The 12651-nt window shown below is 31.2% G+C and overlaps 1 protein-coding gene across 3 annotated transcripts in view; it reads left to right on the top strand.

The window, feature by feature from the left end:
* LOC143235473 (nucleoprotein TPR-like) overlaps nt 1-12651 on the top strand; it is an 83875-nt gene that overhangs the window by 69345 nt on the left and 1879 nt on the right. For 2 of the 3 annotated variants that reach the window (XM_076473686.1, XM_076473684.1), the window contains exons 37-45: nt 853-1118; nt 1445-1548; nt 2460-2552; nt 3551-3707; nt 4151-4440; nt 8947-9145; nt 10413-10508; nt 10638-10767; nt 12440-12540. In XM_076473686.1, coding sequence (XP_076329801.1) covers nt 853-1118; nt 1445-1548; nt 2460-2552; nt 3551-3707; nt 4151-4440; nt 8947-9145; nt 10413-10508; nt 10638-10767; nt 12440-12540 — 1436 coding nt within the window. The remainder of the gene's footprint in view (nt 1-852; nt 1119-1444; nt 1549-2459; nt 2553-3550; nt 3708-4150; nt 4441-8946; nt 9146-10412; nt 10509-10637; nt 10768-12439; nt 12541-12651) is intronic. The other variant, XM_076473685.1, reaches the window with a different exon arrangement.

Genomic DNA, 12651 nt, shown 5'->3' with positions numbered 1-12651 from the left:
GTAGAAAAATGCAGTTGAAAAACGAGTGTGTGCCCTATAAATAATTCCAGTGGATGTAAACTGTTGTCTCTATCAAACACACATATACTCCCTTACATATAAAGACCTTGTAAAATTGGACCAAAGATTTATTTTTCTAAGCTTATATTACAGTGAGTGTATACAACTTATTAAAATAATTTTGTCTTCATTGTACAATCAGAGACCTGATAAAATAGGAACAACAGCTTATTTACCTGGATCTAAGTAAATGTTTCAGCCTTTTTTTCTTGAGTTTAAAGCATTAGAATTGACAGCATGGGATCAGCGATTTTTCTTGTTCTATCTCCTGATTTTAGAATCGTAAATTTAAAGACTTACAGCTGTCCCACTAGGAGTTCAATTCCTTTCATTGGACACAACAGATAGTCTCATGTGACTTCGGTGTAAGAAAACAGATACATGTACTTTTGTTGTTTTAAACTTTTTTTTAGAAGAATTTTTATGTCTCATTGTCAGGGTGCTCATAATTTAGGATTAAAAATTTTTGATTTTTTAAGCCTTTCTTTAAACATTTACATGTAAAGAGAAGTGATAATCTGGAATGAAAGTTTTGATGTTCTAAGGTTTTGTTTGAAAAAATATAACCCTTGATTTTATTTATGGGTTCTTTTAATGTAATAAGTTTTGTGTTGTATTTAAATTTGTTTTTCTTCACTTGGCAGTAAAGTAACATATTTTGGGATCAGCTATTTCATTTGCTTTAAACTGAATCTCTTTTTATGCTTTACTAATATGCACTCACTTAAATTATCATTTAAACAAATACATCAAATTTTTTTTGTGTTAAAAATTTTTATTTCTCTTAACCAGTGACATAATTGATGATCTGGGATCAAGGGAGGTGCCTCAGGTGAAGCGATCTCGGACTCTTCCTGACAGTTCCCAAACCACACCAACACCATCTGTTTCAGTAATGCCTGTGCTTGGTACTCCTCTTGACCTTTCTACTGACCAGCATCCAACTAATGAGGACACAAGAGTTATTCAAACTGAATCTTGTGAAGAAACTGCTGTGGTTCCTGAACCTACAGAAGCAATGAAAGTCGAAACCAGTATTTCAGAATTACAAGACCAAGGTGCAGTAATGTATCATGACTTATGAAGATGTGTGAAAGCTTTAACAGACTGTTACATAATAGAAGTTCTGTGTAAAGTGATAATGTGTGAAAAATTTTATTGTCCTGACTAGTTTTGTATCTACAGTAAAACGAAGTATGGATATTTAATGTTTCTGACTGTAGCTTAGTGGCTACAATAAACTGAAGTGTAATTTTATTGACCTGGTTTTACTTTGGTGTGTTTAGGTAATTCAAGTAATTTTGTTTTGTGATGGCACTTTATAGTGTAACCACATGGAAGATTGTTATTAAATACATAAATAAAAAAGCGTATCTTTTTCCAGAAGGAGAAACATCAACAGCCACAGTACCTGAGCAGTTGACAACAGTTACAACAGAAGAAGTTATTGTTGTAGAGAGTGATGATGAAACTAGTCTAAGTGCACAGGTGAGAGAGAAATATATTGTTGCACATATTAAGATGCATTTTGATGTATGGTTGAATTGTTGCATGAATGAACAGAGGAGGAAGAGAGAGATCTTCATTGTTATGTGAGAAGAATTATTTGGTGGAAAAACAGGTGAGAAGTAATTCCATTCTTTCTTGAGGTTGAAGTCTTAAGCATAAAAAGTAAGTGACAGACTACATCATTGTTATTTTAAACACAAATATTTAACTTTGAAATGCAAGTGATAGAGTATATCATCATTATTGAACATGCGAATCTTAAGGATAGTAATACAATTGACACACTTTTTTGTTATTTAACTTAGAATTATTAAATTGAGTTGTTATGTTTTTTGTTTATGGGTAATCTTTTGTCTAGAACAGTAAAGGGAGGAGGGATTTAAAGTAGTATTGTTGTTGAATATTTGTGACAGTGCAAGATAAACATTCTAAGATAACATCCTGATACTTGATAGTGTAAAGTCACAAGGTAGCATTGTTGTTTTTGCAAGAAGGTGTAGTAAAAGGGTCTTGGTAATGTTAGTGTATGCACTAAAATATGGGATAAAGATGCCCAGGTTAACACTATTGTACATTCAAGGAAAGGTAATAAAAATATGTGTAATATTGTTAAACTTTAAAGTATGTGGTAAAGGTGTCTTAAGTAATATTGTTGTACTTTCAAGGACGTGTTAAAACTGTTTAGGTAAGATTGCTGTACTTACAAGGATTTGTGGTTAGTGTTCCAGAGAACATTGTATTTATTTGTTTAGGTATGAAAGTTTGTGTTAAAAAAATATTGTTGTATTTGTAAGGATGTGTATTAAAATTATGAAATAGATTAGAATAAGCTGGAGGTTATGTTATTGATAAATGACATAGTTATATCATCTGTGATGCTCCTGTTGTAGAGAGATGACTCTAATGATGAACAAGAAGATGAAGGAATGGAAGATCAAGGATTTTCTCCTGCCACCAGTTATGCTGATGATACAATGCAAGAGGTATTATTATGATATTCCGTTGCTGATGTGAAAATGATTTATATGTGATTATACTTTGTGTAAATTTGTAGTCTTGGTAACTTGTAAGGACATGTTGATATGAAACATTTTGATTTTGGGTATATTTTATGTAGTAGTTTAAAATATCAGAATACCTTGTGTCGTTCATTCTGTTCGAAGTATAGTTTATCTTTAAAAATGTATTTTTAGTGAAGGGGTGACACTTATTTTAATGAAAATAAACATTTATTTCAAGAGGAAAAGCATTTGTGCAAAAGAAGAACAACTTTTAATGTGGTTACTTTCTGACAAAAAGGATCAATAACTTTTTAACAGGAAACAGCTGTGTATGTTATTCCTTTTTCTATTAACAGAAGCAGCAGTTATTTTCCTGCTAATAATAAAAGCAGCTGGTTATAACATTATTTTTCTTCTGAAAGGAAGCAGTAGTTGACATTGTTTTATATTTTCAGGAGGCAGCTATATTCTTTTATCCAGTGACAGGAATGGCTGTTTACATGATTATTTTTCTACTGAATGGAAGCAGCTGTTTATCTGGTTCTTTTTTTACTGTGAGGAAACAGCTGTTTATCTGGTTCTTTTTTTACTGTGAGGAAACAGCTGTTTATCTGGTTCTTTTTTTACTGTGAGGAAACAGCTGTTTATCTGGTTCTTTTTTTACTGTGAGGAAACAGCTGTTTATCTGGTTCTTTTTTTACTGTGAGGAAACAGCTGTTTATCTGATTCTTTTTTTACTGTGAGGAAACAGCTGTTTAAATGGTTCTTTTTTTACTGTGAGGAAACAGCTGTTTAAATGGTTCTTTTCTACTAACAGGAAGGGGTGTTTATATTATACATGTAATTTTTTTCTACTGGCAAGAAACATTTGTTTATGTTATGTATATTCTTTTCTCTTGACAATAAGCAACTGTTTATGTATATTATTATTCTCTACTGACAGGAAGCAGCTGTTTGTATTATTCATTTTTTTCTAACAGGAAACTACTGTTGTGGATGAGATGTCTCAGAGTGTTCCAGGAGAGGGTGTAGAACTGGAAGTAAGGTCAACAGCTGTTGATGAAGATGATGAAACTTCTGAATGTCAAGAAATGGTGGATGCTGCTGATGATAATAATGATGGAATAGAGATCATTGGTTATTATGTGCATTTAAATTTTGAAATAATGCTGAGCTTTAATAGCTACGCTCTAGTCCTTGTTTCTCATGATTTTATGTTTATTAGTTGAATAACGTGTTAATTGAATGTTTTTTTGTTAGTAGATAATATGACTGGAATTTAATGTTCATTATTACCTATTCAACAAATACAATTCTAAAAATGTTTAGAAAAAAACCTTGTTTTTACTTTAAGAAATTCTTTGGCTGGTATTACTATTTTATTTATTGACAAAACAGTAATTATTGTTAAAGTGGAGGACAATAAATTACTATGTCTCAAACGTTATGTTTTTAAACCTTATGTGGAGCTGCTAATATTCAGAGCATACACATAGAATAAAATATTATACAACAGTAGTGTTAGTACAAGAGATTAAGAACCTAGCCTCATCTTTCAGGCTACATAATTTTCATTACAGATATCCCTGATGATGGGGATGATAACCAAATGGAAGATCAGGAAGCTGACCCTGTGACATCATCCTTGCTGACCAGTACAGCTGCAACAGTACCAGTCTTCACCAATCAACCAGACACTAGTATCTCATTATCCACTGCTCCTCTCATGGTAGTGCCTGAGGTGACTGTATCTGCTCCACCTACCATCCAGGTGACTTCAGAAGTTCGTCCACTCCTTCCTCGTATTCCAATGAGAACAGAGAGACTACCTTCGATAGGAAGACAGACTTTTAGTGTCTTTAGTGTATCTGTAAGTGAGAGAAAATGATACCATAACTCACATTTTTTCCCCTCCATTGATCAAATGTTTAAATTATGTATTGCTGCAGTAAAATGTCATGGGATGTAATATTTGCTTCCCTTTGAAATTATAATATGTATGTTGCATGTCCTTTGCATTATAATCTTCAGCTGTTTCGTTTTCACTACAAAAATTGGCATTCATCATACAAAGAGTTGCACAATACTTCCAGCAGTAACTTGGTGATTTCATTGTATTCATAACCTATTATCTTGCTCCTTCCCCATATTTTTATTTGGAACTTCTAAAAATATTCCAGATGAATTTGTTTTACTTTCGTTCATTTTTTGTAGACTGAAGAAGAGAAATCAGCAAAAAGTGAATCAAAACATCAATTAGTAATAAATTACCTTAAAACACTAATTTTGTTATTTTACTTTAAATGGACATTCACCTTTCACTTTACATATTTTTCAGGAGTATTCCAATAGTGAACTAATGGTGTAACTCAAAAAGAGCAAAGGTCCTGAGACTGAATACAGAGGTATCCCACTTGTGACATTAATTCAGTTTGACTAAACTCCATATGTAATAACCCTTTGCTTTCTTCCATCCGACCACCTTTCTATCCAATTTCTGAACTTATCCCACACATCTATTGAGACATTTTTTACAAGTTTTTTATGTGGCACCTTGTAAAATGCTTTCTGAAAATCCAGATATACCAAATCTACACCCATCCCCTCTTATACATAAGCAGTAACCTTTTCAAAGAATGTCAAAATATTTTCTCTTTATGAAACTATATTGATTATCCAAAAAATTCTAAATTGTTAAATGACTTTGGAAAGCATTTTTAACTAACTTCCAACACTTTTCTCACAACTGATGTAAGACTTAGCAGGTTTGTAATTACTGGAACAAATTTTATCACCACCTTCTAGCACTTGCCCACTGTTCAAGGACTGACAAAATATAGAAGTGGTTCACATATCTAATCTTTATCTTTCTTCTAAACCCTTGGGGAAATATTATCTAACCCAGGAGACTTGTCACTTTTTAAATTTCCCAGTTTTTTTCTTTAACAAGCTCAGAATTAATTTGATCATCTTATTTGATTTCATTTCCATTTATCAACTGTTCAAGATGTAGAATATTACTTAAATCTTTCTTAGTAAAACTGAAAGAAAAAGCAAAATTTCATAACCCAGTCATCACATAATCATCAGATACTGGCCTTCCTTTATTATCTCTCAAGGATTTTACTTCCATTGTAACATTTTGTTTACTCTCAATATATTTAAAGAAATCCTTACTCTCAACTATTACATCTTCGACCAACTTTCTTGATATTTTATAATCATCTAAGTCTCCTGTCATATCAACCAATTTAAATAGATCAAATTTATGAATATTTTCTTTAATTTTGTCTCATAAACTCTTTGTGAGTGAACGTGGTTTTTTTGCTTGCAGCTTATCTTTAAAACTTTTCCACATCTGATCATTGTGTCCAAATAACTGGGTTCACAACAGATAATTCTTGTCATATTAGCTCTTTTAAATTTTGTAACTAAAACATCATTATTCCTTATATCCACATGCAACAAAACATCAGACCTAATGGAACAATGTTCACTTTCACCAAAATATTCCCTTATTCCAACCATTTCAATTATTTCTGTATTTGAAGTTAATAATAAATCAAAATTAGGGTAGTTTTTCAATTCCTGTTAAATCACCTGAAGCCCTATATTTCAAAGAAACTTTTGTTATCAAAGTCATCTTTGTTTAATCACTTTTCAGTTATACCCATTACAACAAAATCTTCCATTTCTACCAATGTTCTAAAATAATGTTTTATTTTTTATACATTTAGCATTACAATAGTAACAATTAAGCCTGTCTTTATAACTACTTGTATACTTGCTTCCTATGCTAAACTTTTCTCTGCCTGTTATTTTGTTTGCATTTAGTTTTTCGTGACCCTCATCATTGTATAGTCCTTGTTTAAAACTTCCCTCACAGCTAAGTTAATAGCCTTAGCAAACAAGCGAGCCTCTACCCTTTTTAAAATGTAAACCATCCATTCCAAAATGCTCTCCCCCCACTTGACCAATCTCACAAGTCCAACTAGCCTATCAGCTCATCATTACATACTAACCTAAGCCTAGCATTTAGCCTTAGTGACCTACTTATAACTTCATTCCCCACAATTAATTTTGGGGAGTATTCCTGCCAAAATTAAGTTATGACCTTTTTCTTTAAATTCCTTTATCGACCCTTTGTATATATTAATTAACTGTTGTGACATACATTTTTCAACATCATTAACATGCATCTCAAATCTGTATCTCTGCTCTGTCAGTTATATCCTCCATATGTGCCCCTGGTTAGCATAATCTAATTCTTTTCTCCCTATTTACCCCACAAGCTATTCTATCCACATGCATTGTCAAGGAATTACCTATAATTATAACCTTCTTATCTGCAGAAGCCAAGGTCTGAAGTTTGTTGCTCAGTAGAATAGGCTCATTATAACTAAATACACTACTTTTTACTCAAATAAATAATATTCTTTCTAGCTTTCTGAGTGTCACTTTTAGCTGATGTACCCATTGTATGTAAAAATGTAAGCTCCTCCTGAAATTCTGCTGCCATTTCTCGGTCTGCACATCTCTTTATCTGTTGCATCTCCTTTAATTATAATAGCTTCCAACTACTTCTCCTATCTTCAAACTATACATACAAACTGCACAGCTTCATTTGTAGCTTGTTTAAAGGCACATGTCTAACAAGTTGTGAATGCTTAACTCCTACACTACTTTTAATCATTGTATTTATACTTACAGTCTGAAAATAAATACTTCATACCAGATACCAGTAGCCTATTGTTAACACTTTTACTGTTAAGCCTGAAGTTTAAAAACCAATATTATTATTTTTTATTACTACTTTGTTTTCATACAAAATTTTGTATTTAATTGTTAAGAAGTTAGAAACAGGAATTAATTTATTAGAACTAACAGTACAGGTAGTGTTGCTAATAAAACATATTTAACTTGATTTATATTCTATCTATATGTTATAACAGCATAAGCTGAATTTAAAGCAACAAGAAACAATAAACTAGTTTTTAGATTGTATTTATTTAATAAAACAATGTATCTATCCTGTTTTACAATGTCCAAGTAAGCTGAAATATACCTAAAGTACTATTACTACAGCTATTTTAACATTGTAGTAATGTTTTCATCATTAATCTCCAAATTAAAACATTTACTGTCTTACTTTTTATTCACCAAAATTATTATATTTATTATTGTATTATTTAACTCAAATTACTACAGTTATAAATATTATAATTTGTAGCAATTATAATATTCATATTATAATTCACAGTAATTTGAGTTATACATATTAAATAACTTTCAGAAATATCTAACAGCTTAACTTTTCAATGCCATTCCTCTTCAGTTGTGACCTGTACTTCCTCCCTCTACTAGAAGATAGAGGAAGTTAACATGTTAGTTTGTAGCTTAATGTATCACCTACAATATGGTTCAATTACATAGGAGATTAAAGTATTTAACTTGTTAGAATGTAATTCAATAAAGCACCAATAATGTAGTTTAATTATTTAGGAGATAGAGATTATTAACATGTTAGAATATAGATTAATGTTCTGTTTATGACATGGTTTAATTATGTATGAGACAGATATGGTTAACATATTAGAATATTTGCTTAATAAATCATCCACAATGTGTTTAATTACATAAGAGATATAAGAGTGTTAACATGTTACAACAAAGCTTAAGGTATCATCTACAAAGTGGTTTAATTATGTAGGAGATTGAGGTGGTTAACATGAGAATATGAATCAGAATTATGTAGGAGAGAAGAGATGAATCAGATAAGGAGCTGACCCAAATGAAAACGAAAGATTAAAATAACATAAAGAACATTTTCAGCACTTACTTGGGAGAGAAAATTTCCGAAACAAATCCTTAATTCAGCAAATGCCTATGTCTTATTTATTAACCATAGAATTTGCTTTAACTACTTTACTGGAGACAGGGTAACAAAAACTGTAAACAAATATCAACAACATTGCAAATGCACTAAATATTGCTGATGTTCCACAATTTGTGACAGGCAGAAACAAACTGTTTAGTACAAAGCAATATGTGGAATTCACTTGCATTGAGTGGTACACAAATTATGTGGTAAATTGAATATTAAGTTTATAGACCCTTATCTCAGTAATAATATACTTCATGTTGTCTCATAAATTGATAATAATGCACACTGTTCTTCCAAGTTCACAGCTAGTTAATCTTGCTGACCATGTAAAAGTGACATTTTAGCAACTTGTAATTTAATCATATTTCTGATTTTAAGTCAAGGTATATATGTCATTGAAACAGCTATTGTCAGGTTGAAATTCATTACATTTTTAATATTTATTTGCCATTAGCAGTATGTGTATGTGTAATTTAATTACCATATATGCAGGGTCAAGGTTCTGCATTTGATGATGGAGATGATAGTATTGTCCCAAGTACTCCAACCTTGTTTGTTCCAAGACGAGGAGATGGGTTTGCTGAAGCTGTTAGTTCTCCTCATGTTCCTCAGGCTCGTTTTATTTTCAACAATGCTACCGAAACGTCACAAAATCAGCAGTTAGGTGTTTCTCAGTTGGCAACACAGGAAGGTAAGTTTACAGACTGGAAAAGGAGTACGTCCTTTTGCTCTTATTGTTTTTTTCAGTTGTCAACACAAAAATGGTTTTATACTGGAACTAGGTTTGATACTATAGTTCTTATATTTCTTTTTCTTTATTGGCAACACTATAAGGTGAGTTTTTAAATATGAACTGGGGTGATCCTAGTGCTAATTATTCATTCACATAACTAGATGTAAACATAGGTTTTATGCCTTTATTTTATTTGTTTTATTTTACCTTAATTTCCTTTTATAAATTTCCTAATTTTACTTTAATTTTAACTTTTTACTGGATGTTTGGCACAGATAGTCTATCTGCCTTTATTTTATTTTACCTTAATTTCCTTTTATAAATTTCCTAATTTTACTTTAATTTTAACTTTTTACTGTATGTTTGGCACAGATAGCCTAGCTGCCTTTATTTTATTTTACCTTAATTTCCTTTTATAAATTTCCTAATTTTACTTTAATTTTAACTTTTTACTGTATGTTTGGCACAGATAGCCTAGCTGCCTTTATTTTATTTGTTTTATTTTACTTTAATTTCCTTTTATAAATTTCCTAATTTTACTTTAATTTTAACTTTTTACTGGATGTTTGGCACAGATAGCCTAGGTGCCTTTATTTTATTTGTTTTATTTTACCTTAATTTCCTTTTATAAATTTCCTAATTTTACTTTAATTTTAACTTTTTACTGGATGTTTGGCACAGATAGCCTAGGTGCCTTTATTTTATTTGTTTTATTTTACCTTAATTTCCTTTTATAAATTTCCTAATTTTACTTTAATTTTAACTTTTTACTGGATGTTTGGCACAGATAGCCTAGCTGCCTTTATTTTATTTGTTTTATTTTACCTTAATTTCCTTTTATAAATTTCCTAATTTTACTTTAATTTTAACTTTTTACTGTATGTATGGCACAGATAGCCAAGCTGCTTTGTGCCATAAAACACCAAATCAACCAACCAATTGTTCACATAATTTTTCAAATTGGAATTAATGTCATTACTTAAGAGTTGTTTTACTGAGTTGGCAACTGAAAAAAGAAATTTTCTAACTGATGTTTGTGCTAACAGTTGTTTTACTGAGTTGGCAACTCAAAGAACTTTTTCAAACTGGAACTAGAGTTTATCTGAGTGCTAATTGTTTTCATAACTTGTCAGCACAAAAGTTAAGCTTTCTATTTGTTATTAGGTCAGTCTTGTTGAGTTTGAAATTTAATTATAACCTGACCTTGTTTTGAACTTTCTCATAGCATTAGGAGTAGATGACACTCGTATGGATCTTTCCCAGTTTGATGAAGGTGGGGGACGTACTGTACCAACAACACCATTACAAGTTTCTCCACCCGGTGAGTGTCAAACAGTGTATCATAATACAAGTGGTTCTACATTTTAATGTCAGAAAATAATCAGTTTTACAAAATGTAATCAAAATGCCTGCTTCAATTTTCTAATGGGTATCCTAATTTTTATTTTAGCTGAGAGTGAGCTTCCAGAAATTGCTGTTACAGAAACAGTAACCACAGCTGCTGCTGTGTTGGAGATTAGCCAACCTGTGTCAGTCACGAGCTTAGGAGAAGAAGGGAAATCTGGTTATGAACAAGCCAGGTTAGTAGTAATAATAGAACTAAACAATATGTAGGAATACACGATATTGTTTCCACTTGTCTTCATTCCACTGGGTGATCTCGGGAATTAAAATCTGTACTGGTCTATCCAGTGATAAAAAAGTCTTGTGCACAACAATTGTAATGTTCAGCCCAGTGGTTAGAAATCTTTGGTTCCTTGCCATAAAACTATAACATTCTGTTTAGTTGTAAGAAATTTATTGTTCCTTGGTACAAAAACTGTACTGTTTCAACCCAGTGGTAAAAAAATCTTTTGTTTCTCAGTATAAAAACTGTAATGCTCTAACATTTGACAAAGACTATGTTAGTTGGTATAAAAATGGTAATGTTCTGTCTAGTAGTAAGAAATATTTTGTTCTGTCTGTCCAGTTGTAAAAAAATTTTTTGTTGGTACAAAGAAACTGTAACATTGTGTATTTTATTAATATTAACATGTGCATTCATTTTACCATATCCAATGATATAAAACTGACCTTTTGTCTTTACGAAGTTACCTTGTCCTGGCTGTTTTAGAAGATTAGTATTTTGTAATATGTACTCACATTTCAGAAAAGTTCTAAATAATTTAAACTTATTCTTCTTAAAATAAAGAAGTAAAACAAACAGTTATATCTTCTAGCTACAAACTGTGTACTCAACTGCTGCTTTGAAGTGTGTTGCTAAGCCTTTTAAAATGTTGCATGTGGAGGATACGAAATTATTTCTTTTTTAGGTTTTATATGTACAATTGAACAACTAATAAATCATAAATTACTATATTGATACCATGGAATTCCACTATAAATTATCAAACTTAGTAATTAACCTGTATTTAGGTCTAAAAGAATATGAAATTTTGAACAGACTAAAGATACAACCTGCCTGCTTGAAATCTTTGTTTGAAAGAAGGAAGCCTTCTATCACGTTAAAATGGCTGAGAAAACTACTACTAGGGTACATTTTAAGTTGTCCATTGATTATTCACATGTCATATTGAACTACGTGTATGTAAGAGACTGTTTCCAAATATGGAAAGAGGGGACAATGGGACCACTATGTTTGATATAGTACATATCTTAGCAAAATGACAAGATACGAGATTTTTATTTTATATCTTGTCAATATCGATAATTTGAGTTACTAATTCATAAGAAACTATAGACTTAGTATTTTGACATCACAAAAATCTAATTTGAACCAGTGCTGCATTCAACATAACATGTGACACACAAAAATCAATGTTTAACTGTATATGTAGAAACGGCTGGTTTTGTGAACCTGACGATGACTGAAGAAGGTCGAAACGTTGTTTGCTTCTCTACATAAAAATTTTCTCAACCCAAAACAGCTGTTTTTACATATATATTTTTCTCTACAAGTGGGTTTTCTCATCATCACTAATGTTTAACTCTGTTTTAACATTTAAATTAACAAATTGAATACTGTATAATACTAAGATGTGAATTATAATGTACAGTTTGATACCAAACTTATCATAAATTCATGAAATAATTCAATAAGTTTTAATGTGAGTTAACAAATGTGATGACATGGCATTTGACTGACCCTTTTGTAAAGGGTTAAACATAAAAGAATTTTGTTAATTTTACTCTTCTATTTTATGGCATGAACATCAACTGTGAACTAACTAAATAATGATTTACTTATTACAGTGGTCCAGAAGCCCCCAAGGAATCTGAGGAAGTATCACCTGTTTCAGAAACTGAAACAGGGCAGCCACCAGAGGTGAAGAACGAAGCTGCTACTGATCAAGGTGGGTGTAGTTGCTGTGTAAATTCTCCTTCTGCTCATGATTTTGAGAAGCAGTAGCTTCTCTGTGATATATTGAATTTCCTTCACACTTTAGTTAAATATGTATATTTTT

This window comes from Tachypleus tridentatus, chromosome 12 (genome assembly GCF_004210375.1).
Source record: "Tachypleus tridentatus isolate NWPU-2018 chromosome 12, ASM421037v1, whole genome shotgun sequence".
Lineage (NCBI taxonomy): Eukaryota > Metazoa > Arthropoda > Merostomata > Xiphosura > Limulidae > Tachypleus > Tachypleus tridentatus.
This window is presented reverse-complemented; position numbering and strand designations above follow the sequence as displayed.